Genomic DNA, 26,853 nt, shown 5'->3' with positions numbered 1-26,853 from the left:
CTATAGGGGGTCTGTGTGTGTATATAGGGGGTGTGCGTATGTGTATGGGCAGTCTGTATGTGTCTATAGGGGGTCTGTATGTGTCTATAGGGAGTGTATGCATGTATACAGGGTGTCTGTGTATATGTGGGTCTGTGTGTGTATATAGGGGTCTATGTGTGTATATGGGGGGGGTGTATGTAGGGAGTGTATGCATGTATATAGGGGCCCCTATGTGTGTCTATAGGGGGGCCTGCGTGTGTCTATAGGGGGTCTATATGTCTATAGGGGGTTTATGTGTGTATTGGGGTGTGTGTGTGTACATAGGGGGTCTATATGTGTATATAATGAGGCTATGTGTGTCTATAGGGGTCTTTATATGAATATAGGGGATGTATATAGGGTCTTATATGTGTATATAGGGGGTGTATGTGTGTATATAGGGTGTCCATATGTGCACATGGGGGTGTACACATGTATATAGGGGGGTCTGTGTTTGTACATAGGGGGTGTATATGTGTATGTAAGGGCTCTATACATGTCTATAGGGGATCTGTATGTGTCTGTAGGGGGTCTATGTGTGTGTATAGGGGGGTGTATATGTATATGTAAGGGCTCTATATGTGTCTATAGGGGTCTGTGTCTATAGGGGGTGTCTATGCGTATATAGGCGCTCTATACGTGTATATAGGGGGTCTATATGTGAAACATGGGGGTGTATGGATGTCTATAGGGGGTCTATGTGTATATAGGGGGTGTATATGTGTCTACAGGGGCTCTATACGTGTATATAAAGGGTGTATATGTGCATATAAGGCTCTCTATGTGTATATGGGGGTGTACGTGTGTCTATAGGGGCTCCATATATGTCTATAGGGGCTCTGTGTGCGTCCCTATGGGGCTCTGTGTGTCCCTATGGGGCTCTGTGTGTGTCCCTATGGGGCTCTGTGTGTGTCTATGGGGCTCTGTGTGTGTCCCTATGGGGCTCTGTGTGTTCCCTATGGGGCTCTGTGTGTGTCTATGGGGCTCTGTGTGTGTCTCTATGGGGCTCTGTGTGTGTCCCTATGGGGCTCTGTGTGTGTCTATGGGGCTCTGTGTGTGTCTATGGGGCTCTGTGTGTGTCCCTATGGGGCTCTGTGTGTCCCTATGGGCTCTGTGTGTGTCTATGGGGCTCTGTGTGTGTCTATGGGGCACTGTGTGTGTCCCTATGGGGCTCTGTGTGTCTCTATGGGGCTCTGTGTGTGTCTATGGGGCTCTGTGTGCGTCTCTATGGGGCTCTGTGTGTCCCTATGGGCTCTGTGTGTGTCTATGGGGCTCTGTGTGTGTCCCTATGGGGCTCTGTGTGTGTCTATGGGGCTCTGTGTGTCTCTATGGGCTCTGTGTGTCCCTATGGGGCTCTGTGTGTGTCTATGGGGCTCTGTGTGTCTCTATGGGGCTCTGTGTGTCCCTATGGGGCTCTGTGTGTGTCTATGGGGCTCTGTGTGTGTCTATGGGGCTCTGTGTGTGTCTATGGGGCTCTGTGTGCGGGGGTGGTGCCGGTGGCCGCCATCTTGGGCCCTGGCAGAGGCCGCGCCGGGGCCTGCGGGGCGCTGAGATGGGGGGGGGGAGGGGAAGGAACGGAACCACCCCCCTCCCCCTCCCCCTCCCCCTCCCCTCCCCCCCCCCCCTCCCCCCCTGCGGCCTTGTCCGGTTACCGGGGCTCGGTCCCTGCCCTCGGCCTGGTCCCGGTTCTGGTCCCCGGTTCCGGTTCCGGTCCCGGTCCCGGTTCCGGCGCTTTTCGCCCGCCGGCCGCGGTACCCGGATGTGGCGGCTCCGAGGGCCCCATTACAGGCGCCCCGCGGGGAGCCCCGGCGCCTTCCCATTGGCTGAGCCCCGCGCCAATTTCACCTCCGCGCCACCAATCACAAGCGGGAGGCGGGAGCACCGTCAGGCGTAATCCCAACCGATTGGTTCTTCGCTTTGAGTGACGCTTAGAACAACCAATAGGCGTCGCGCATGGGGTCGGGAGGCGGGGCGAAAGCCGAGGGGCCGCTGCCCAATCAGAGGCTTTGTTTGTGGTGGTGCCGGCTGCGCTCCGCGGTGGCTGCGGCGCCGCTTCTGCTCCGCCCGGCCTCGGCCTCGGCCCCGGTTCCGCTTCCGGTTCCGGTCCCGGTTCCCGGTTCCGGTCCCGGCCCCACGGCGGCGCCCCCCGGAGCCAGGTGAGGGCCGCGCCGGGGGGGGGGGGGGGGGCGGAGCAGGCCCCGATGGCGGCTGTGGGGGAGGGGGGGGGTAGGCCCCGGTGGGGGAGGGGGCAGAGAATGGGGATTGGGAGGGGGGGAGGGGGGGGGCAGAGCCCCATGGGTCGATGGGGTAAAGGGCCGTGGTTGGGGGGCAGAGCCACGTGGTCTGTGGGGGGCAGAGCCCTATGGGTGGGGGGGGCAGAGCCGCTTGGTTGTGGGCAGAGCCCTATGGATGTGGGGGCAGAGCCTTATGGATGGGGGGGACAGAGCCCCATGGTTTGTGGGGGGCAGAGCCCCATAGATGTAGGGGGCAGAGCCGCTTGGTTGTGGGGCAGAGCTCCATGGTTCAATCGCCAGAGCCCCACGGATGTGGGGGCCAGAGCCCCATGGTTGTGGGGGCCAGAGCCCCATGGATGTGGGGGGCCAGAGCCCCATGGTTTCAATGGGGCAGAGGCCTGGTGTTGAATAGGGGCAGAGAGCCACGGTTGTGGGGCTCAGAGCCCCACTTTTCAATGGGGCAGAGCCTTATGGATGTGGGGGAAAGAGCCCTATGTTTTCAATGGGGCAGAGGTCTGGTGTTCGATAGGGGCAGAGCCCTATGGTTGTGGGGCAGAGCCCCAGGTTCAATGGAGCAGAGCCCCATGGATGTGGGGCAGAGCCCCGGTGGTTAATGGGGACAGAGCCCCGTGGATGTGGGGCAGAGCCCCATGGTTTCAATGGGGCAGAGCCCCACGGTTATGGGGTGCAGAGCCCCTCGGTTCAATGGGGGCAGAGCCCCATGTTTTCAATGGGGCAGAGCCCCACGGTTATGGGGTGCAGAGCCCTCGGTTCAATGGGGGCAGAGCCCCACGGTTCAGCAGGGGCAGAGCCCCATGGATCAATGGGGCAGGGGCCTGGTGTTCGACGGGGGCAGAGCCCCATGGTTTCAGTGGGGCAGAGCCCCCTGGTTATGGGGCAGAGCCCATTGGGGCCTGGCTCTATCATGGTGCAGAGCGGGGGGGTGGTGCTCCCCCCCCCCCCCCTTTATTCCCTCTTTTGGGAGCGCTGGGAATGGATCCATTGGGATCCAGGTTGGTTCCTATGGGGCGGGGGGGGGTTGTGCCCCATTGCCCCCCCCCTTTTCCTTCTCAGTGGGGGGGGGGCAGCAGGAAAACTTCCATGGGGACCCCATTCCCATTGGGAACAACCATTCCCATTGGGATCAGGGCCGGGGGGGGGGGGCACAGCATTCCCCCCATTCCCCCTCTCCCTAAGGAAGGATCCCATTGATGGGGGGGGGGGGTATGGATCTATCCCTGTATCCGGCTCATATGGATGCGATGGGATGGATGCTGGGATCCCCCCCCCCCCCCAAAGGGGGTTTTTCATGAATTCTCCCTGCTTTTGGAGCCTTTTGGGAATGGGGGGGGGGGGGGCAGCGTCCTTTGGCTTTATCCAGTGGGAATCGCCTCGGGAATGCCATGGATTTAAGGCAGATTTCCCCCCCCCCCCCCTCCTTTTCCCTTTGGGATATGGGGCGGGGGGGGGGGGATCAACCCCAATGGCTCCGGGTCTGCTCCCGGCATTCCCATTGGGATCGCGGTCACGAGGCCGCGCGGCTGCCAGGGAGCATCCATCTTTGCGGCGCCGCTTCCTCTTCCGAGCCCCCGGCTCCATTGGGAGCATCCCGGCCCCGGCTCCTGATCCCTATGGAGCGGGGCCCAGGGCGGAGGGAATCCCATTGCCAATGGTTCCAATGGAACCGGGGCTTGGGGGGGGGGGGGGGGGGGGGATATGGATGGATCATTCCCATCTTTTTCCATGTGGAGTTCCCGTGCTTCCCTGTATCCCATTCATGGGCATGGGGCTGCGTTATCCCATATGTGGGATTCATCCCGGTTTAGGGGGGAAGCTCGCACGCAATGGGAAGCGGGGGGGGGGAACCCCCTTAAAAGGACAGAATTCCCACTTTTCCCATTGGAAAAGCCCCCCTGGGGTTGTGCGCGAGGCTGGAATGGGCTCCGGGAAACCTTATCCCTATGGAAAGTATTCCCAGCGCTTGCACCTATCAAACTGTGCCGCGTGCGCCCGCGGCTCCGGAGCCTTGGATCCACCTCTGGAATTGCGGGGGGGGGGGAAGGATCCTTAGGGATCCCCTTGGCTCCTGCTCCGTGATCCCAAAGGGCTTCCCTGCGGTGGGATTTGAGGCTCCCTGGGATCCGCTCCGGCTGCGGTGGGAAGCGAGGAGCTGGGATCCGATGGATCCCAATGGATCGTGATGGATCTCAATGGATCCCAATGGATCGTGATGGATCTCAATGGATCGCGATGGATCCCAATGGATCGTGATGGATCTCAATGGATCGCGATGGATCCCAATGGATCGCGATGGATCCCGATGGATTGCAATGGATCCCGGTCTCAATGGATCCTGATGGATCTCAATCAATCCCGATGGATCGAGATGGAGCCTGATGGATCTCAATGGATCCTGATGGATCTCACTCGATCCCAATGGATCTCAATGGATCCTGATGGATCTCAATCGATCCAAAGGATCTCAATGGATCCCGATTGATCTCAATCGATCTCAATGGATCCCGATGGATCTCAATCGATCCCAATGGATCTCAATGGATCCCGATGGATTCCCCACCTCGGATCCCGTCGCCCTTGTGCCGCCTTGAAGCCATTCCCAATGGCCTGGCCCTGCATCCAAAGCCCATTCCCAGCATTCCCAACGCCCCCCCCCATTGGAGCTGCTCTTCCTTAAGGATCTTCCCTGTGTCCGGCTGAGCCGCTGTGGGCATTGCAGGCCCGTGGGAGGGAAGCTGCGGAATTCCCGGTTTTCCAGGTGGTTTTCCCAGCGCTTGGCGGGGGGGGGGGGGCACAAGCTGCTCCCTGCATCCCGGCTCCTTCCCAAACGCATCCCGGATTCCCTTGGGGAGCACGGCACTGGGCATCGCTCATCCATAGGGAGCAGCCGCTCCGCTGGGATCCACCCTCCTTCCCTTTCATTCCCTGTGATTCCTTCTCCCTCCTCATTCCCGATCCCATTGCGCTCCGTTGGGACACGGGAGCGCATCCCATGGGTTTCCGGGAGCTTTGGGCCGTGGAGGCGAGGATCCCGTTTCTTCGGGATGAGGCTGATCCCGATCCCATCGCCCCTTTCCCGGCTCCTGGACTTTGGGAAGCTTTGGGATGCCCTGGTTTGGGGCTGGAAACGGGATCTTGGCCACCAAAGGGAATAGGGAGCATCCGTAAGGATTGGGAAGGAATAGGAGCATCCATAAGGATTGGCAGGGAATAGGAGCCATCCATAAGGATTGGGAAGGAATAGGAGCATCCATAAGGATTGGGAAGGAATAGGAGCATCCATAAGGATTGGCAGGGAATAGGAGCATCCATAAGGATTGGGAAGGAATAGGAGCATCCATAAGGATTGGGAAGGAATAGGAGCATCCATAAGGATTGGCAGGGAATAGGAGCCATCCATAAGGATTGGGAAGGAATAGGAGCATCCATAAGGATTGGGAAGGAATAGGAGCATCCATAAGGATTGGCAGGGAATAGGAGCCATCCATAAGGATTGGGAAGGAATAGGAGCATCCATAAGGATTTGTAGGGAATAGGGAGCATCCATCAGGATTGGGAAGCAATAGCAGCCATCCGTAAGGATTGGCAGGGAGTAGGGAACATCCATAGGGATTGGGAGGCAATAGGGAACATCCATAAGGATTGGCAGGGAATGGGAACCATCCGTAAGGATTGGGAAGGGATAGGGAGCATCCATAAGGATTGGCAGGGAAGAGGAACCCTTTTGTTGCAGCCTTTCCCCATCCCAATCATTCCAGGCCTGGAATCATGGGCTCAGATGGCCGGAATTCCATGGGGAGCAGCCAGGCTCTTCCCAAGGTCCTGAGCAGCGAGCTCTGGAGGCAGAATTCCAGCTGGATTGGGAAGCGCACGTTGGGATCTCTTCCATCCGGATGCCTCGTGCTCCTTTTATCCCAAACCTTCCCGGTTTGGGTTGGTTTATTCCCAACGATCCCGGCTTGGGAGGGGGGATTTGCTGCAATCCGGAGCTCAGGGCGTCCCCATTCCGCATGGAAAAGTGGGATCCCTGCTGCAGGGTTTGGCTTCCCAAGGCCTGGAAGCTGAGTGTGGATCCAGGAAGTGGGAATCAATTCCCGTCGGGACGGGGGTCAGCGGTGGCCTTGGCATGGTTGGAGCTGATGGGCTTCAAGGGATTTTCCAGCCTTTTCCAACCTTTTCCAACCCTTTCCAACCTTTTCCCACCCTTTCCCACCCTTTCCAATCTTTTCCAACCCTTTCCAACCTTTTCCCACCCTTTCCAACCCTTTCCAACCCTTTCCCACCCTTTCCCACCCTTTCCAACCCTTTCCAACCCTTTCCAACCCATTCCAACCTTTTCCAGCCATTTCCAACCACTTCCATCCTCTTCCATCTTCTTGTTCCAGCCCCTTCCCCCCTTTCCAGCCCTTTCCAACCCATTCCAACTCCTTCCAGCCCCTTCCCACCCTTTTCCAACCTTTTTCAGCCCATTCCAGCCCCTTCCAAGCTTTTCCAACCCCTTCCACCCCTTTCCAACCACTTCCAAGCCTTTCCAAGCCTTTCCAGCCGCTTCTTCCAGCCCTTTCCAACCCCTTCCAACCCTTTTCCAGCCCCTTCCAACCCTTCCCCAACTACTTCCAACCCTTTTCCAACCCCTTCCAACCCTTTTCCAACCCTTTCCAGCCTTTTCCATCCCGCTTGATTCCCTGATCTCCACAAGCACCTATGGAGGTGGTGGCTCCATCCGCAGCCATCCAATGGCCGTGGTCAATGGGGGACCAGGGTGTCGATGGGAATTCCCATGTGTGGAACGGCTGGAAGCGATCCCGGGAATGCCGGGATTTGCGCTGGAAGGTGTTAGGTCGAGTTGAAGCTGCGTCTTCTCCCCATGGAATCATGGAATGGGATGGATTGGAGGGAGCTTGAAGCTCATCCAGGGCCCCCTTCCATAGAGCAGGTTGCTTCCAAGCGGAGATCCCTGCTTGGCAATGGGAATGCTGAGGCGGGTGCGGGCTTCCAGAGGGTTTCCCAATGGGAAGTCCATCCCAACCTCGAGTGGTTTCCCCTTTTCCCTTCATATCCCTGATTCTGACTTAATCCTGGATAACGTATTCCTGGAGCCCGCCTGGCATTCTGATGCCAAGGATGCTGCTGGGATCCTCCCCATTGATGCTCGTTTCCTCGGGATGGAGCAGCTTCCCGATGGGAATAACCTGTTGGGATTGGAGCTGAGGGATGGATCCCAGCTTGCTTGGGCTGTGTTAAAGCCAGGCCTGGGCTGAGCTTCGGGATCAGGTTGGGATTAACGCATGGAAGTGCCGTGCTCATCCCGGTCCTGAGCTCATGAGGAGGGATGGACATTCCCAAAGCCATGAAGAGGAAGGGATTGGATCCGGGAGCTGCTCCGGGAGGAGAAGAGGCAGCTCCAAAGCAACGCGGAGCTGCGGCGAATCCCTTGGGAATGCTGTCCCATCCATCCCTCTGCTGCTCCTGCATCCCCATCACCAGCCCCTGCCTGGGCAGCCCTGGGGCCCTCTGCAGTGCTCTGCCCCCTTCCGAGTGCTTCGACACCATGGGGGCATTCCCATTGTTGGGAATGAGCTTGGAGCAGCGCCCGGGGGCTCCGGGAATCCTGGAGGAGGGCTTTGGATAAAGGATGGAGATGGGATCTGAGGCAGGAGGCTCGCGGAAGCTCGCCCTGGCCACGCGGGTACCTTAATCCCTGATGGGGTGATTTGGGAATTCCACCTTTCCCAGTGTTTCATCCCAAGGAATGCTCGCATCCCGCTTTTCTGCTCGGGTTGCCTGGAATGCCGGACCCCCACCACCCATCCTTTGTGCCCAATGGATCCGAATCCCTGGCTGAGGAGAAGATGGGGACTTGTTCTGGAGCAGAGCTGGGAATGGGGCGGGATTCCTCAGGCATGGATCACCTGCAGGGAATGGATTGGGTTTGGGAAGCGGCAGCATCGGAGCCGCCGTTGTTCCACAAAGGCCTTTCCATGGGTGCTCCTGTTTCGATCCAATGGGATGCGCAATCCAGGGATGCAGTGAGCATCGTACCTGGACCTGGGAAGCGCATTCCAGCTTTGGAAGCGTGGCGCTGAGGCCGGAATGCTGGGAGACAGGCAGGAAAGCATCCCAATTCCAGGTTTTCAATGGGTCAGCTTTGGGATGGGACCCAGGGAAGGTGGTCAGGATGGCAGCAGGGAAGGGGACGCTGGGGCTGGGATGCTGAGGAGCATTTCCCATGGATCCTGGGATGGAGCACATGGAAGCATGGAAGGGAATCCCGTCGGGGCCATCCGTTGCCCGTTGGAGGCTGTGGGCTTCCTTAGAGATACAGAGATCCATTCCCGCTGGGAATTGCGGCCTGGAAGGTTCCATCCCCATCGGAACCCGTTGAGATGCTGCTTCCCATTGGGTTTGTATTGGGATAACGTGGCCATTCCCTTTGGAAATGCCTCGGGAGCGGAGGGGGCTTAGGGCAGACTGGTCCTGATCCAGGTGCGGAGTGGGAAGGAGCCTTTTCCCTTTGGATCGCGGCGCGATGTGCTGCGGGCCATTGGAGGTCGGAGTGCAGGCGCTCAAATCCAATGGGGATACGGGATCATGTCATTCCCGACCCTTGGATTCGAGCCTTTCCCCTATTCCTGGACATGGGCCAGTGGACGCTCGGGCTCCATGTCCGGCGTGTCCAGACCTGGGAATATGGGAGCATCCCCATCTCCCACCGCCCTCACAGGGAAAAACTTCCTCAGATCCCAGCTCAGGTTCAAGCCATTCCCGTTATCCTGCCCCTCCATCCTTTTCCCAAAGCCCTTTCCCAGTTTTCCTGGAGCCCCTTTGGGCACTGGGAGCTGCTCCTTAAGGAGCCTTCTCCAGCAGCGCCTGGGTACCCGCATCCCTGCGGCGATGGGGACCGCATCCCTGCGGCGATGGGGACCGCATCCCTCTGGTGATGGGGACCGCATCCCTCTGGTGATGGGGACCGCATCCCTCTGGCGATGGGGACCGCATCCCTGCGGCGATGGGGACCGCATCCCTCTGGCGATGGGGACCGCATCCCTCTGGCGATGGGGACCGCATCCCTCCGGCGATGGGGACCGCATCCCTCCAGCGATGGGGACCGCATCCCTGCGGCGATGGGGACCGCATCCCTCTGGCGATGGGGACCGCATCCCTCCGGCGATGGGGACCGCATCCCTCCAGCGATGGGGACCGCATCCCTGCGGCGATGGGGACCGCATCCCTCTGGTGATGGGGACCGCATCCCTCTGGCGATGGGGACCGCATCCCTCTGGCGATGGGGACCGCATCCCTCTGGCGATGGGGACTGCATCCCTGCGGCGATGGGGACCACATCCCTCTGGCAATGGGGACCGCATCCCTCCGGTGCATCCCCGCTTTGCCTTCCTCCTCCTCCTCCTCCTCCTCCTCCATGATCCCGGTGGGGCCGAGGCCTCGGGATGCGCTCTTCCGGCTGGGAAGGATTTGGCCACGAAGCGGTTAAAGCCCCAGCTCCCATGAATGAAGACAAAGTTTGGCCGGGGGCCAGGAATGGTGGTTGTGTGTGGGGGGGGGGGGTATGGAAAAGGGGGCTCCTTTCCCTGCATCCCAATCCAGGAACCTTTCCAAAGAGCCAATCCCAGGTCCCGAGCTCCCCAACCGGCTCCGCCTGGCTCTTTTCCCTATTTTTTTTCCCTCTTTTTTTGCCTCCCCCCCCCCCCCCCCCGCTTCCCGCGAGGCATGCCGGGAATCCGGGATAGCATCCCCCCTTTTCTTTTGTTTCCTCCACCAGTCACGGCGCATGATTGGCAGGCGAGTGCCCGCTTGGAGCCGGGATTGGGATCGCTGCCGGTCCCGGGAGGGGGATGGCACGCGGGGCCGCCCCTCATCCCGATCCCAAATCCCTGCCTCTTCCCGAAGCCTCCGCTTTGCCCCTCTCCCCTTGGCTCCCTGAGGCTCGCGGCCGCTCGAGGAGGAGGCGGCGGGGAGCCCGGACCTGTGAGTATTCCCTTGGGCTCTTCCTTTTGCCGGGATGCTCCGGTGGGATCCATCCCATGGGATTCTCCCGCTCGCTGCCAACTCCGCGCCGTGGCTTTTTAAGGCCGTCGGGCTCCCTTTGCGTTTTCCCCTTTCCAATCCCACCCTTCCCATCTCTTGCCATTGGAATTCCTACCCCCGCGCTGCAGGTACCGAAGCGAATCCAAGGAATTCCGTGGTTCCCCCCCCCCCCAATGAATGGGATGCTGGTAATGACTCCAGGAATGATTTTAATGCCCCCCCCCCCCCCCATGTGTGCCTATGGCTCCCGGCCAGCGGCGCGCACAAAGGCAGGGCCGCAGTCGAGGGAATCGCGGCGCATTATATAAGGAAGCCTGCGTCATTCCCGGCTGGAATGGGCAGGGGAGGAGGAGGAGGGTGGAGGTGAAGGCTCCGCACCCCCCCCCCCCCCCCCCTTCTGGCTCCTGTATTCCCGCTGAAAGGAGCGGAGGTGGGGGGGGGGGGGGGGGGAGGGTTTTCCAGCAGCATCTTCCCAATTGCTGGCAAATTCCTTATGGAGCGGGCTATGGATATATGGCAACTCCGGGTGGATGGATCGCGGATGGATGGATGGATGGATGGATGGGGGGGGTTATGCCCGCTGAGGAGCAGCTTTCCTGGGGGTTTATGGAGCAGGGAATGGGGTCCCTGGTGCTGGGTGATCCCAGAAGGAAGTTGGCTAAAAGCAAACTTAGGAAGCGGACAGGGGGGGGGGGGGAAACCTGGAAAGAGGCTTGGGAGAAGGGATATAGGGATAGGAGAAGGGGAATGGCCTTAAGCTGCCGGAGGGGGGATGGAGATGGGGTCCGAGGCTCAAGTTATTCCCTGTGAGGGTGATGGGATACCGGGATGGGATGAAGGGAGAAGGTTTGGCTGCCCCATCCCTGGCAGTGCTGGATGGGGCTTGGAGCATCCTGGTCCAGCGGGAGATATCCCTGGATGGGCTTGAAGCTCCCTTCATCCCAACGCATTCCATGGTTGGAATCCCCAGGGAAGCAGCGCTTCCTCTGCCCACTGTCCCAAACTCATCCCGGGATGCTCCCGGCCGGCTTCGGGTGTTGCATCCATCCATCCCTATGGAAGTTGGGGCTGTGGCCGTGGGACCCGTTCCCAGTTATCCCATCCATCGGCTCGGCTTTCCCAGCGGGATGTCCTCCCGGAGCCGGGAAGCGGGAAGAGCGGAACTGTTGCTGCTGCGCTGGGAATGGCGGGTGTGCTGCAGCCCCGATCCCATTGGAATCCCTCCCGGCTGCTCCGCTAAAACAGCTCCTTTGTCTCCCATTTATTTCCCTTTCCCTTGGGAAGCTGGGAAAAGCTTCCCCCCCCCCCCCCCCCCCGGGTTTAAGGGCTCTCGGCTCTTTCCTCTTTGTTCCAAGCTGGATTTGGGGCTCGGTATTCCTTTAAATCCATGCTCCGGCCTTACCTGCATGGACATTCCTCCCCATGGATCTGCCTGCGGTATTCCCGACAAGTTCCAATGGGCAGCATCGGGATGCAAGGAGCAGCACCCAGGAGGGCGGCTTTGCCTCCGTGCTGGCCCAGCCCCTTCCCCGCAGGTGGGAATGTCCGGAATTCCCTGGATATAGGTCCTTATCCTGTCGGGAATATCATTTGGGAATGGGAGACAGCCATTTTGTGTGCCTGTGCCGAGACCTTGGCTCCTCTTCAAGCCGGCTTGGAAGAGGAGACCCCGGAGCATCTCCATCCCGTGGGATGCTCGGGATGCGGGGCCCATCCATAGGGAAGCCGGGCTTCACCTGTGGCTGAGTGCGCTGGGATGGAGTCAGGTCTCTTCCGTGGGTTATGAACGGGTTCCGTGATCCCAACCCGATCCCGTTTGGAATGAACACGGCTCCGAATGATCCCGGATTTAAAGGATCCCGAACCGTCCGGGTTCGTTCCCTGGGATATGAAGGGAATCATTCCCAATGCCCGCATCCCAGCGGCTGAGTGATGCGGGTGTAGAACGGATCCGGTGGGATCAGCTCCCCTTACGCTTAGGACCTGAGGGATGCGTTGGAAGAGCCGGGTGGGCCTCGCCGGGATCACTGGACTTGGGAAGAGGAGGGCTCCATCCTTTTCCAAGGCTTTGGAATGCTGCCGGAGACGGCTCCGTCCGGTTGGGGTCTTGCCCACGGCCCAACCTCCGCATCCCATTCCCAATGGGAGCGTCCATGCAGCCTCCCCCTGCTCCCTCGGGCTCTGCTTGTCCCAGGGAGGGAATTCCCTGTGGCAGCCGCATCCATGGATGCGCAGGGGGCCGATCCTGCGGCGTTCCCGTAGGGATGCTGGGAATTAAAGCTGGCTCCTGCTTAGGGGCTGGGATACAGGGACAAGGAGGGTTGGATCTGCGGGAATGCCGTTGGATGTGGGGATCTGCCGCTCCTTCTTCCCGTGGTTCGCCTTTAGCCTGGAATCACCTCCAGAGGCAATTCCAGCCTGGATCCGCATGGATACAGCCCAGGCTTTGCAGCTCTCCTGTTTTCCCGGTGGGATTTGCCACCCTTTGAGGATATCCTCATGGGTTAAGTGCGGATCCTTAGGGAATGCCGGGGGGGGGGGATGCCGGGTGGTCCGGTTTGGGATGAGCCCAGGGCCTCCATCCTTGCCAGCGTGATCCCAGCTGCACCACTGAGGGATTCCCGCATCCTGGAATGGCTTGGAAGCAACAAGTGGATGCTGCGGGGCTCTCCCCTTGGCGTTTGTTGGCCAAGACCTTCCTTTCCCAGCGGGATATTCCCTGTCTGCATCCCGGCGCGGTGCCTCCTTCCTTATGGAATGCTGTGGGCTGGAAGGGTCCAGGCTCCTGCAGTGCAAGCTGTAGGGAAGCGATCCGCTCGGTTTGTAGCTCAACGCGGAGCTCATTCCCTCGGGATGAAGCAGCTTCCCAATGGGAATAACCCCTTGGGGCTTGGGTCTCCCTGCCCTCCTCCGCCTCCTTTCATCTCCCAGGCGCATCCCTTGCATCCCGACCGCAGCCTCTCCCTATCCCGCAGCCCCTTCCCTTATCCGGCTCCTCGACCCCACAGCATTCCTTAGGGCTGGAATAGCGGCGGCGCAGGTGGCTCCCGGGCTTGCCCCCGCTTGTCCGGCTCCATTGGGTTGCAGCCGAGGCGCACGTTCCTGTAGGGAAAAGTCCATCCCAGGCGGAGCCGGGGCCGTGCCCGGGGGCTGCGATGGAGTTTTCCTGCTTTTCCATAGGGATTTGCATGGGGTATCCTGCGGGCAGCCCTTGGAAGGGCTCCGCAGCATCCTTGGGATGATGCCCTTGTCTCCAGGCTGCGCTCCCGGTGTCCATCCCCGCTCTGCTCTTCCCCTGTTCCCAGCTGGAATTCCCTTGGCTCTTCCCGATGGTTGCATCCGGAGCAGGGAGATGGGGCTGGGCTCCGCGGCTCTCCCTCTGTTTCCCAGCGGCATTCCCAGCCCTGGGAGAGGGAGCAGGGATGGGTGGGGATGGAGCCATCGCCGGGGGGGGGGGGGGCCTCCATCCCGCCTTCCTCACCCCATCCAAGTGCTTGGGGAGCTCCTGGGATGCTCAATCCATGCCTCGCATCCCATCCAAAGGGGAAAATCCATGGAATGGCGCCTTCGAGCTTCCCATCTCCCCTTGCCAATGGGCTTAACGCTGGGGTGGCCTCGGCTTGGCAGGCCCCGACGATCCTAAAGGCGGTTGGGTTGCGCCGGCTGGTGTTTGAGTGCCGGCAACGGGCTCGTATCCGCCATTCCCGAGGGAATTCGGGATGCTTTAAGCCGGCGGCGCTTCCTTCTCCTGCGTTTGGGCTGGGTGGGAAGCTGGGATGCAGGGGCGGGGCTGGGTCCATGCCTCCCATCCGTATCCCGCAGGATGGACAGGATGACGGAGGATGCTCTGCGCCTCAACCTGCTGAAGCGGAGCCTGGACCAGGCCGAGGAGCGCGACGATGTCCTGGCCAAGCGGCTGAAGATGGAAGGGCACGAGGCCATGGAGCGCCTCAAGATGCTGGCCCTGCTCAAGAGGAAAGACCTCGCCGGGCTCGACGTCCCCCACGAGCTCCCGGTGAAGCCGGATACCGGGAAGGGCTACGAGGAAAAGCTCAACGGGAGCCTCCGGCCCCACGGCGAGGGCAGGACCGCGGCGAGGCCGGGCAAGGAGAACATCAATGAGGAGCCCGTGGATATGAGCGCCAGGAGGAGGTGGGTACCACCCCCCCCCCCCAAATCAGGGCTCTTGAAGGCATCAAATGGACCTGGGGGGGCAGGGGGGGTCCCTTTGGTTGGAGATGGGAGGATGCCGTGGGCTTTGCTGCGTATTCCAGCCTGCATCCGCGTGGATGTTGATGCTCCTGCATCCCTGCGTTGAGCGTTGGAAGGTGCAGCCGGAGGCTGGGATGGAGCTCGGAGCCGGCTGGGCCGAGCTGGAAAAGTCCCTTCATCCCAACCTGAAGGAGCTGCTGGTCATTCCCATGCGGAGCTGCGCTCCGGATGGAGATGCTGGTGTTCCAAGCAGGATGGGGGATTGGAAAGGGAAGGATCTCCAGGCTCCCTCTGGGTGCTGGAGTGCATGTGGGACCCATTGATGCCTTCTCTGTCCCCCTTTGGCCTATGGAGCATCCTTCATCTGTGCTGTTCTCGAGGGTGTAAGCGTCCTCCTGGGGGCATCCGGGTGCCCCCAGCACCCTGTGGGGTCCCCTGGGTCCTGCTCCGAGGCCATCATGGGGATGTTGCTCCTCTGGAAAGCACAATTCTCCCCCGAAACCCAAGGGGTGCCGCAGTGGGGGTGGCACTCAGGCACTGGTAAAGGGGGTGAAGCCTCTGAGGTGCTCAGTGTGGGAATGGTGGTTCTGGGTGTAAGATACTGGCACATCCGGTTGGGTACCGGCACATCCAGTTGAGTACTGGCACATCCAGTTGGATACTGGCACATCCAGTTGGGTACCGGCACATCCAGTTGAGTACTGGCACATCCAGTTGGATACTGGCACATCCAGTTGGGTATCAGCACATCCAATTGGATACTGGCACATCCAGTTAGGTTCCAGCACATCCAGTTGGATACTGGCACATCCAGTTGAGTACCGGCACATCCAGTTGGATACTGGCACATCCAGTTGGATACTGGCCCATCCAGTTAGGTTCCAGCACATCCAGTTGGATACCAGCACATCCAGTTGGATACTGGCACATCCAGTTGGATACCGGCACATCCAGTTGAGTACCGGCACATCCAGTTGGGTACTGGCACATCCAGTTGGATACTGGCACATCCAGTTGGGTATCAGCGCATCCAATTGGATACTGGCACATCCACTTGGATACTGGCACATCCAGTTAGGTTCCAGCACATCCAGTTGGATACCAGCACATCCAGTTGGATACTGGCACATCCAGTTGGATACCGGCACATCCAGTTGAGTACCGGCACATCCAGTTGGATACTGGCACATCCAGTTGGATACCGGCACATCCAGTTGAGTACCGGCACATCCAGTTGGATACTGGCACATCCAGTTGGATACTGGCACATCCAGTTGGGTATCAGCGCATCCAATTGGATACTGGCACATCCACTTGGATACTGGCACATCCAGTTAGGTTCCAGCACATCCAGTTGGATACCAGCACATCCAGTTCGATACTGGCACATCCAGTTGAGTACTGGCACATCCAGTTGGATACTGGCACATCCACTTGGATACTGGCACATCCAGTTGGGTACTGGCACATCCATCCCAGTGGGATCCTTTATAACTCCAGCTATCCCTGAGCTGTATCCAAGGATGCTGGAGGAGGAAGAAGCCCCACTGTGCTCAAGGCTTAGTTGCCTTTGGGCCCTCTAACCCAAGAGTTTGGGATGCTGTTCCTCAGTGGAAGCGCATCCCGAGGCTTGGGTTTGGTTCCGGCAGGATCCCTGGGAGCAGGCCATGTTCATCCCATCCAACAGCAGCTTTTCCCCTTGGAAAGCTGAATCGAACCCACCGGGATGCAGGGTGGGTTGTGGGGATGGACCGGGGCTGACTGGCATCGATGGGATGCTCTGGACCACGCCACAAGGAGCCTCAGCTGCTGGAGAAACCTTCTCCTGTGCCCCAGAGCGGGATGAGCAGCTGGAAAACCCTTGGGATCCTGCAGGAATGGATGATTCCTCCCTGTTGGTTTGGATGGGTTGGAGCCACGCTGCTTGGGGGGGGGGCGGTTTTCCAGCTGGGAACTCCCTATGGATGAGGTTTACGATGGATGAGCGCTGGAATTCCATGCAACTGCCTGTAACGCTTGGGAGATGAAGCCAAGGCGCTGGGAGCCGGATTCCCACTCTGAGCATCCCATTGCCCTCGGAGCAGCCAAGCCTGGAAGCTTGGATGCAGCTCCGGGCTTCCTCTTGGAAGCTGAAAGCTTGGGATCAGATCATCCGTGCATCTCCTGCTGCAGCCTCAGGGCAGAGACCTTCCAGTGGTGCTGAGCCCCCATCTGCCTCAGTGCTTCACCCTGGATTAGTGCGCAATTCCCAAGGTTTTCCAAGCGCCGTTTCCTTCCCTTTGGAATAGCAGTGTCTCCTTCTTCGGCATGGGGCTTGCTTCCCACATCCTACCCTTATCCCTGCGCAGGAAGCCCCATTCCAATGCGGCTTTTCCCTTTGTCCGTCCGCTTGTCTCCCTGGGCACGGAGCATGGTGCCGAGCTCCAGTTCGCATCCATGGGGATGGGGGGGGGGGGGGGGCGTTATTCCCCTCCGGATGCGCTCCTCCTGGCTCCGCATTCCCACCTTTATCCTGATCTCCCCGCAGCGAGCAGGACCGGGGCCGCTTGACCCCGTCCCCGGACATCATCGTCCTCTCCGACAACGAAGCCTCCAGCCCCCGGTCCAGCTCCCGCATGGAAGAGCGCCTCAAGGCGGCCAACCTGGAGATGTTCAAGGTAGGGAAGAGCCCGCTTTTCCTGATGGATGCTCCAACACGGAGCCATTCCACTGCCGGGATGCGGGGGGGGGGGACACGGGCATCCCCATCCCTGCTGATCCCTGGAGGAAAGCATCCTCGCGCTCTTCCCACCGCCGGGAATGCGATTGGGATTTGGGATCTCTCCCTAGGGGAAGAGCATAGAGGAGCGGCAGCAGCTCATCAAGCAGCTCCGGGATGAGCTGCGCCTCGAGGAGGCCAGGCTGGTGCTGCTGAAGAAGCTGAGGCAAAGCCAGCTGCAGAAGGAGAACGTGGTGCAGAAGGTGAGGCAGCCCATGGGGCCGGATGAGGCCGAGGGCCTCGCTCCGGGCCTGGAATTCCATCCCTGACTCCGCTTCTCCTTTGCTCCCCATCCAGACTCCCGTGGTCCAGAACGCGGCCTCCATCGTCCAGCCTTCTCCTGCTCACGTGGGACAGCAGGGACTGTCCAAGCTCCCCTCCAGGCCTGGAGCTCAGGGGGTTGAGCCTCAGAACCTAAGGACATTACAGGTGAGAATTCCCAACGTCCTTATCCCTATGGAGGGGCCCGCTCCAAGGCGGTCTCAGCACCGTGAGCCCGGTGACCCGCGCTTGGGCTGGGAAGTTCCCTCTCATCCGAGAGGAATCATGGAATCATTCCCCTTTTCCTGCCCCTCCATCCCTTCTCCAAGGCCCCTTCCCGGGTTTCCCTCTAAGGAGCCTCCTCCAGGCTGAGCCATCCCCATGGATGCGCATGGGAATGGATAGAGGCCGGTCCAGTTGTGTGATGTGGAAGGAGCTGGCTTCGGATGGGTCGCATTTGGGAATGCCGCTGCTGGGGCTCCTTATGGGGGGTTGGGATACTCCAGGCGTTCCAGGAGCTCCGGGAATGGGCTTTATCCCGTCTGTGGGTTCATTTCTCGCCTCCACATTGGAATGGGGATGCGGGATGGGGGGGAGCCGGGATGCAGGGCTGAGGATGCTGCAGCGCATCTCCCTCCTGCTCCCTGGAGCTCAGCCCAGCTGCTCCGTCCCTCCCTCCCGGCATTCCCGATTCCCTGGGTTTGGGACCTGTGTTCGCTTCGCTATGGCAACGAGCCGGGATCAGGCCCGCTGTGGGATGGGGCTGCTGGAGGATGCTCCGTGTTTGCCCTGGCTTTGGGAGCCTTTCCGTCGGGATGCAGCATCCCGGGAAGCAGCTGAAGGGCGCGGGGAGGAAGAGGTTGCCAGGCAGGAGGTGCTTCCATGCAGGGATTGAGCTGTTGTTCCCATTGGAGCCATGTGGAGAAGCCTCTGCTCCGGGGCTTCCCGATCCCAGGGTGATGGTTGGGATCGCCTGGGATCGAGGTGTGGAACAGGCCCCAGCACCAAGGGCAAGCTCCGTTCCCTGGGAGCAGCCCTCTTAGAACCATTCCATGCGGAGCTCCAGCGCCGCTGTGAATCCCGGTTGGAATAGCTCCGTGCTCCTCAATCCCGTTCTTCCCTTGTCTTTCTCCGTATGGATAAACCCAGGATCACAGAAGCATGGGATTGGCTTGGAGGGAGCTTAAAGCTCATCCAGCTCCAACCCCCTTCCTGTAGGCCAGGTTGCTCCAAGCCCCATCCAGCCTGGCCTTTAGCACTGCCAGGGATAAGCCAAGGATGTGGGTCCTGGAAACAACTTCCAGGCCATCCCATCCCATCCCACATCCGGGAAGTCCCTGGCTCATGGGACTCATCCCAGTTGCTCCAGGAGATTCCCACCCCTTCCCTCGACTCCGAAAACAGGGCTCTGGGTAAACGCCGGGGTAAGCGCAGGAGAGCGGAGTTCTGGGAGCAGCATTCCCGGGAATTGCCGCGGAACGGGAATGCCCTTGGGCCTTGCCTCTCCCCACAGGGTCACAGCGTCATCCGCTCGGCCAGCACCACCACCCTGCCCCACATGCTCATGTCCCAGCGCGTGATCGCTCCCAGCCCTGCCCAGCTCCAGGGCCAGAGGGGGCCTCCCAAACCCGGCCTCATCCGGACCACGACGCCGAGCATGAATCCAGCCATCAACTACCAGCCGGTAAGGTCCCATCCGTCCCTTCCGTTGGGAATGGGATCCGTTGGGAATGGGGAGAGTGCCCAAGGCTCGGCGTGGAGGTCGTAGGTGGATGCATCCCAGCTGAGGGGATGGATGGGCTTGAAATGAGGCGGAATCGTGGAAAGGGGTGGAAGGGATGGGCTTGACCTGATAGGGAATCATGGAATGGGTTCGGTTGGAAAGGATGGGCTTGAAATGATGGGGAATCCTGGAATGGGTTGGAAAGGGTGGGCTTGACCTGATGGGGAATCATGGAAAGGGTTGGAAAGGATGGGCTTGACCTGATAGGGAATCCTTTAATGGGTTGGAAAGGATGGGCTTGACCTGATAGGGAATCATGGAATGGCTTGGAAAGGATGGGCTTGACCTGATAGGGAATCATGGAGAGGGTTGGGTTGGAAAGGATGGGCTTGACCTGATAGGGAATCATGGAATGGGTTGGGTTGGGAAGGATGGGCTTGACCTGATGGGGAATCATGGAAAGGGTTGGAAAGGATGGGCTTGACCTGGTAGGGAATCATGGAGAGGGTTGGGTTGGAAAGGATGGGCTTGAGATGATGGGGAATCATGGAATGGGTTGGAAAGGGTGGGCTTGACCTGATAGGGAATCCTGGAATGGGTTGAGTTGGAAAGGATGGGCTTGAGCTGATGGGGAATCATGGAAAGGGTTGGAAAGGATGGGCTTGACCTGATAGGGAATCATGGAATGGGTTGGAAAGGATGGGCTTGACCTGATAGGGAATCATGGAATGGGTTGGAAAGGATGGGCTTGACCTGATAGGGAATCATGGAATGGGTTGGAAAGGATGGGCTTGACCTGATAGGGAATCATGGAATGGCTTGGAAAGGATGGGCTTGACCTGATAGGGAATCATGGAATGGGTTGGGTTGGAAAGGATGGGCTTGAAATGATGGGGAATCCTGGAATGGGTTGGGTTGTGAAGGATGGGCTTGACCTGATGGGGAATCATGGAATGGGTTGGGTTGGAAAGGATGGGCTTGACCTGATAGGGAATCATGGAATGGGTTGGAAAGGATGGGCTTGAAATGATGGGGAATCCTGGAATGGGTTGGGTTGGAAAGGATGGGCTTGACCTGGTAGGGAATCATAGAGAGGGTTGGGTTGGAAAGGATGGGCTTGAGATGATGGGGAATCATGGAAAGGGTTGGAAAGGATGGGCTTGACCTGATAGGGAATCCTGGAATGGGTTGGGTTGGGAAGGAGCCTCAAGCTCATGCCACCCCCTTATCCAAGCCCCTCTCCGGGTGATTGAAGGCCCTGGGAGATGCTCTTAGGATTGGCCCGGGACTGAGATTTCCTCCGATCTCAGCGTTCCCGTGGAGGAAAGCGGGGTTATCCTCCCTGTGTTATTCCCAATCCCGCCCACCTCCGCGCATCCCGGGGTTCGCCACCTTGGGAATGCCGATGGGCTGGGGGGGGCCGGGCTCACCGAGCGGTACCCACGCTCCCTGCTCCGGGCATGGCATTCCAGAGGCCGGGAGCTGCGGGGCTCCGCTTGGGGAGCAGAGCGGGGGTGGTTCCTGACCTCACCCTCCTCTTCCTCCCCAGCAATCCAGCTCCTCCGTCCCGTGCCAGCGGACCTCGTCCTCGGCCATCTACATGAACCTCGCCTCCCACCTCCCGCCCGGCTCCGTCGCCAGGGTCTCCTCTCCCCTTCCCAGCCCCAGCGCTTTGTCCGACGCCGCCAATTCCCAAGCCGCTGCCAAGCTGGCCCTAAGGAAGCAGCTGGAAAAGACCCTGCTGGAGATCCCCCCCCCCAAACCCCCCGCTCCCCTCTTGCATTTCCTGCCCAGCGCCGCCAACAGCGAGTTCATCTACATGGTGGGGCTGGAGGAGGTGGTGCAGAGCGTCATCGACAGCCAAGGTGAGCGCCCGCCAGCGCCTCCCGCGGGGTGTCCGCTCCTCCCATTCCCTAGGGATCGGGTGGGAAGAGCCCCATATGGGTGGGATAGGGGGAGCAGGATCCTGCTTTTCCCCAGCCCTGGGTTCTGCGCCTTCCTGCTTGGCTGCTGGCAGCGGGAGGAGGGCAGAGCCTGGTCCCCCCCACAACCAGCAATAGGAGCCGGTTCGGTGGCCTTGGTGTGCCAAGGTTCTGGAATAGCCTTGGAATTGCTCTGGAGCAGCGGAGTCCGTGCCCTGGGGCTTGGCAATGGAGCTCCCCAGCCCTTTCCTAGAGGAACGGGAGCTCCCATCCCTGGGGGATTGTGGTTATGGCTCCGTTCCCTTTGGGATGCCCCCTCCGAGGTGGATGGGATGGAGGCTGCGCTCTCCCGGTGCAGCCCTATGGGACTGCGACCATCGGTATTCCAGCTTTTCCTAAGCCCAGCACCGTCAGGATAAGGACAAACCTTGTCCTGTTTCTCCCTTGCGATGCCGGGATCCCGCTCAGAGCAGGATGGAGGCAACACCGCCCCGGAATTCCCTTTCTGTGCTGGCTCCTTCCCATCCCATCTGGATGGAGGCGGCGAAGCGAGGGCTCCGGGCTTTGGTTCTCCTCTTGTTTCCCCCCCCATCCCATCCCATCCCATTCCCATCCCATTTGGTGGCGTTCCCTAGGGAAAAGCTGCGCGTCCCTGCTGCGCGTGGAGCCCTTCGTGTGCGCCCAGTGCCGCACGGACTTCACTCCGCACTGGAAGCAGGAAAAGAACGGGAAGATCCTGTGCGAGCAGTGCATGACTTCCAACCAGAAGAAGGCCCTGAAGGCCGAGCACACCAACAGGCTCAAGAACGCCTTCGTCAAGGCCCTGCAGCAGGAGCAGGCGAGTGCATGGATCCCCCCCCCCTTCCTTGGGAGCTCGGCATTCCCGAGCTTTGGAGCCGCCTTCATCCCGCCCCATTGCGTGGTTCTGGGAGCGCTGGTGTGCTTGCTCCTCCGCCCCTTTGGATGCGCAGCGTCCTTCCCGTTGGCCGGACTGCGATGGGTGGGAAGTGGCGCGAGCCCTGATTTAGGTGTGGGAAGAGGGAATTCTCGGCATTCCCGGGATAAATCAGTGCTGGGATCTCCTTCAGAGGCCCTGGGAGGAGGGGGGGGATCCGTGTGGGCTGCATCCCCTTGGGAAGGGGGAGCCCTTGGGCTGTGCTTGGGCAGGGGAGGCCTCGGGTGCTGAGGGAGGTGCTGGTCCCCGGCGCAGGAGATCGAGCAGAGGCTGCAGCAGCAGGCGGCCCTGTCCCCCACCGCGGCGCCCGCCGGCTCCGGCGTCAGCAAGCAGGAGAACATCCTGAGGCACCACACGCTCCGGCAGGTGGGGATGGGATGGATGGGGTGGGATGGGATGGATGGGATGGGATGGGATGGGATGGATGGGGTGGGACGGGATGGATGGGGTGGAATGGGATGGATGGGATGGGATGGAATAGGATGGAATAAGATGGGATGGGATGGGATAAGATGGGATGGGATGGGATAAGATGGATGGGATGAGATAAGATGGGATGGGATGGAATAGGATGGGATAGATGGGATAAGATGGATGGGAGGGGATAAGATGGGATGGGATGGAATAGGATGGGATAGATGGGATAAGATGGATGGGATGGGATAAGATGGGATGGGATGGAATAGGATGGGATAGATGGGATAAGATGGATGGGATGGGATAAGATGGGATGGGATGGAATAGGATGGGATAGATGGGATAAGATGGGATGGATGGGATAAGATGGATGGGATGGGATAAGATGGATGGGATGGGATAAGATGGGATGGGATGGATGGGATAAGATGGATGGGATGGGATAAGATGGGATGGGATAGATGGGATGGGATAAGATGGGATGGGATGGGACGGAATAGGATAGGATGGGATGGGACGGGACGGGATGGAATAGGATGGGATGGGATGGAATAGGATGGGATGGGATGGATGGGATGGATGGGATGGGGTTTCCTGATCTCCGTGCCTTGAGCTCCTGAGGAGGAGGGAGATGTGAGCATCCCGCTGCTCTCAGAGCATCCCTGCAGCCTGGGCTCCCTTCTTCCTGGGATTGCTCTTATCCCGAGTCCCCTGCATCCCAATGGCTTGTGGCTGCTGTTGGGCACCTCTCCTGGCCCTTTTCCTGTTGAGCCCATGCTATCCAACATGGGAATCGCGGCTATGAGAGCCATCCACGGACTGCTTTTCCCATGTACCCCCCTCTGAGCCTTCCCTCTCTGGCTGAAGCTCCCCCAGTGACTGCTTCCGAAGCGATCCCGGATCCTTCCCTCCATCCGTATCCTCCTCTTCCCGCAGGCTCCGCAGCCCCAGAGCTCTTTGCAGCGTGGAATTCCCACCTCCGCCCGCTCCATGCTCTCCAACTTCGCGCAGGCTCCGCAGCTCTCCGTGGCGGGCGGTCTCCTGGGCATGCCAGGTGAGATCCCGCATCCCGGCTTCCCAAGCGGACGGGATGGGGTGGGATGGAGAGCGGGATGGGTTGATTCCTAGGGAGAGGGGTTTGGCGGCACTGTGGGATCGGGGTATTCCCGTTATCCCCCATAGTGAAACCAGGGGGGTTCACAGGGTGGGGTTAGGTTCAGTTCCTGCTTCCCAGCTAAAAGCTGGGATGGATGGGATGGAATAGGATGGGATGGGATGGATGCGATGGGATGGAATCGGATGGGATGGAATAGGGTGGGCTGGCATGGATTGGATGGGATGGAATAGTAATGGATGGAATAGGATGGGATGGGATGGAATAGTAATGGATGGAATAGGATGGGATGGAATAGGATCGAATGGAATAGGGTGGGATGGGATGGATAGGATGGGGTGGAATAGGATCGGATGGATGGGATGGAATAGGATCAGATGGATGGTATGGAATAGGATGGGATGGGATGGAATAGGGTGGGATGGGATGGATAGGATGGGATAGAATAGGATGGAATAGGATGGGATGGATAGGATGGGATGGAATAGGATCAGATGGATGGGATGGAGTAGATTGGTTGGATGGCATGGGATGGAATAGCATGGGATGGAAGTGATTGGATGGATAGGATAGGTTGGAATAGGATCGGATGGATGGGATGCAATAGGGTTGGATGGGATGGAATAGGATCGGAATGGATGGGATGGATGGAATAGGATCAGATGGATGGGATGAGTAGGATCGGATGGATGGCATGGGATGGAATAGCATGGGATGGATGTGATTGGATGGATCGGATGGGATGGAATAGGATCGGATGGATGGGATGGGATGGAATAGGATCAGATGGATGGGATGGAATAGGTTCAGATGGGATGGAATAGGATCGGATGGATGGGATGCAATAGGATCGGATGGGATGGAATAGGATCGGATGGATGGGATGCAATAGGATAGGATGGGATGGAATAGGATCAGATGGATGGATGGAATAGGTTCGGATGGGATGGAATAGGATGGATGGATGGGATGGGATAGGATGGGATGAGTCCTGGCCCAGTCACCCAGAGCAGGAGTGCTTTTCCTTGGATGCTGCATCCCATTTGGTGTCCTCAGCGTCAGGCCAGGGATGGTGACGGAGCAGCTCCCAGCGGAGCTCCTCCATCCCTTCCCCATTGCACCCGTGGTCCCCCCGCAGGTGTGAACATCGCCTACCTGAACGCCGGCATCGGAGGCCACAAAGCATCCAGCCTGGCGGACCGGCAGCGGGAATACCTCTTGGATATGATCCCGCCTCGCTCTATATCCCAGTCCATCAGCGGACAGAAATAACCCCTGCTGAGCAGAGCAGCCCCCTCGACCCCGCTCCCGTCGCATGCAGTGCCTGTGCTGGTGCCTACCGTCCCCGGGGGAAAGCAAAGCCAGAAACCCACAGCAGGAGAGGAGCCCAGCCCATCCCATCCCACTTTTCCAACCCTCCGGCATCCTTGTCCTTTTCTCCAGCCCTTTTCCACTTGGGAAGTGAGGGGCCGCTTCCTTTGCCCGAGGTCTGCTTGAGGTCAGCACCCGCCGTGTGTTCCAGCTTGGGTGATGCTGTTTTTTGTAATGACAAAGCCTAGAGTTTTTAATTGTATCGTGGGGTTCTTTTTGGGGTCGATTTTCCTCATTTTTTTTTTTTTGTTTCTGGTTTTTTTTCTGGATTTGTCTTTTGTTTTTTTTTTTTTTTTTTTGGGAGCCGTTTTCCCCCCTTTTCCTTCCTGGTTTTTTTCGCTCCGGTTCTCTTTTTGCCACAGACTTTGGCCAGGGGCAGCGGGGAAGCCCCTTCTCTTTTACTGCGCACGGGCAGCAGCCTGGTGCTGACTCATGGCGGGGAGGGGGGGGACACCAGGGCCACCAGCACCCATGGGTGGGTGCTGCACCCTTGCCTCGGCGAGAAGAAAGGCAGGAGCCTCCCATCCCAGCCCTTCCCATGGAGGGAGGGAGCCGCTGCAGGGGTCCATGGATGGTGCTGGTGACCCCGGTTGGGCCAGCCGAGGAGCCCGCTTTGGGGTGCGGAGGGTGCTGAGGCCACCCATGAGCAGACTTGGGCACGGTGAGTCCCCCGTCCTCGGCCCTTCCGCGCTCTTGCATGCTCCGGAGCTGCTGTCCGGACGATGGAATGGCACCGGGGCGATGGAATGGTACCCAGGTGATGGGAATGGTACCCAAGTGATGCGAATGGCACCAAAGGATGCGCATGGTACCCGAGCGTTGGAATGGTACCCGAGCGTGGGGAACGGTACCCAAGCGTTGGGAACGGTACCCAAGCGATGGGAATGGTACCCAAGCGTTGGAATGGTACCCAGGTGATGGGAATGGTACCCAAGTGATGCGCATGGTACCAGGTGATGGGAATGGTACCCAAGCGATGGGAATGCACTGGGGCGATGGGAATGGCACCCGGATGATGGGAATGGCACCCGGATGATGGGATTGGCACCCGGGGCTCCGGTTAACGAACCCAAAGCAAGAAAAGTCGTCTGAGAAACGCTCTATTTGCACTTAACCTTCACACTAATGGGCCCTTCCCTCCTCTTCCTCCCTCTTCCTCTCTTATCCCTCTTCCTCCTCCTCCTCCTCCTCCTCGCAGACACAGCCCTTGCAGTGGAATTCGCTGCCGGAGCAACCCCGGCCCCGCATCCCATCCCCATCCCATTCCATCCCCATCCCAATTCCATCCCCATCCCATCCCCATCCCATCCCTAAGTTCCCACCTGAGGGTTTTTGCTCCTCCCTGCGAGTTTCCTGCCTTGTTTTTAAGGAATTTTAAGGAATTCCGACCACCCACCCCCACCCCCCACCCCCCCTTTTTTGAGCCCGGATTCTTGATAATCCATTGTTATTCCCGACAGGGAGAATCTCGTGCAATCTCAGCTCACCCCTTTGCTTGATGGCCAAGGGGGGGGGGGGGGGGGTGGTGGAACCGGGACCCCCAAAACCAGCCCCCCCCCCCCCCCCCAAAGCCTGGGGACCAGGCACCTTCCTTCCCCCCTTTATGGGTGGGGGGGGTCCCCCACCAGCAGCCCCTCAATCCAATGAGCACTTACCCCTTGAGGGGTCTGAGCATCCCAAATCCAACACCCCCCCCCCCCCCCCTTTGGGCCCTTCCAGAGGCAAAATTAGTTGGAATTCCTGTTGGAAGTTTAGTGGCGTATATATAAAGACATAGCTATATATGGATTCTTTTTTGGGG

The 26,853-nt window shown here is 59.3% G+C and overlaps 1 protein-coding gene across 2 annotated transcripts; it reads left to right on the top strand.

Moving 5' to 3' along the window:
- The first annotated feature begins 2,044 nt into the window (after nucleotides 1-2,044).
- On the top strand, nucleotides 2,045-25,254 carry GATAD2B (GATA zinc finger domain containing 2B). Of its 2 annotated transcripts, XM_065660090.1 has the most exons (12): nucleotides 2,045-2,177; nucleotides 10,054-10,259; nucleotides 14,142-14,471; nucleotides 17,059-17,188; nucleotides 17,361-17,492; nucleotides 17,587-17,718; nucleotides 19,064-19,234; nucleotides 20,823-21,138; nucleotides 21,831-22,033; nucleotides 22,406-22,516; nucleotides 23,504-23,621; nucleotides 24,820-25,254. In XM_065660090.1, the coding sequence occupies exons 3-12, from the start codon at nucleotides 14,143-14,145 to the stop codon at nucleotides 24,951-24,953; spliced, it is 1,776 nt and encodes a 591-aa protein (XP_065516162.1). In that variant the 5' UTR covers nucleotides 2,045-2,177; nucleotides 10,054-10,259; nucleotide 14,142; the 3' UTR covers nucleotides 24,954-25,254. The 2 variants fall into 2 exon arrangements, with proteins under 2 accessions (XP_065516162.1, XP_065516161.1); XM_065660089.1 differs by lacking the exon at nucleotides 10,054-10,259.
- Nucleotides 25,255-26,853: the final 1,599 nt, after the last annotated feature.

This window comes from Lathamus discolor, chromosome 24 (genome assembly GCF_037157495.1).
Source record: "Lathamus discolor isolate bLatDis1 chromosome 24, bLatDis1.hap1, whole genome shotgun sequence".
In the NCBI taxonomy this organism is placed as follows: Eukaryota; Metazoa; Chordata; class Aves; order Psittaciformes; family Psittacidae; genus Lathamus; species Lathamus discolor.
This window is presented reverse-complemented; position numbering and strand designations above follow the sequence as displayed.

Coding starts and splice junctions, on each gene's coding strand:
- GATAD2B (XM_065660089.1), top strand. CDS start 14,143: ATGGACAGGATGACGGAGGATGCTCTGCGCCTCAACCTGCTGAAGCGG. Junction 14,472..17,058: donor GATATGAGCGCCAGGAGGAG/GTGGGTACCACC, acceptor ATCTCCCCGCAG/CGAGCAGGACCGGGGCCGCT. Junction 17,189..17,360: donor CCAACCTGGAGATGTTCAAG/GTAGGGAAGAGC, acceptor ATCTCTCCCTAG/GGGAAGAGCATAGAGGAGCG.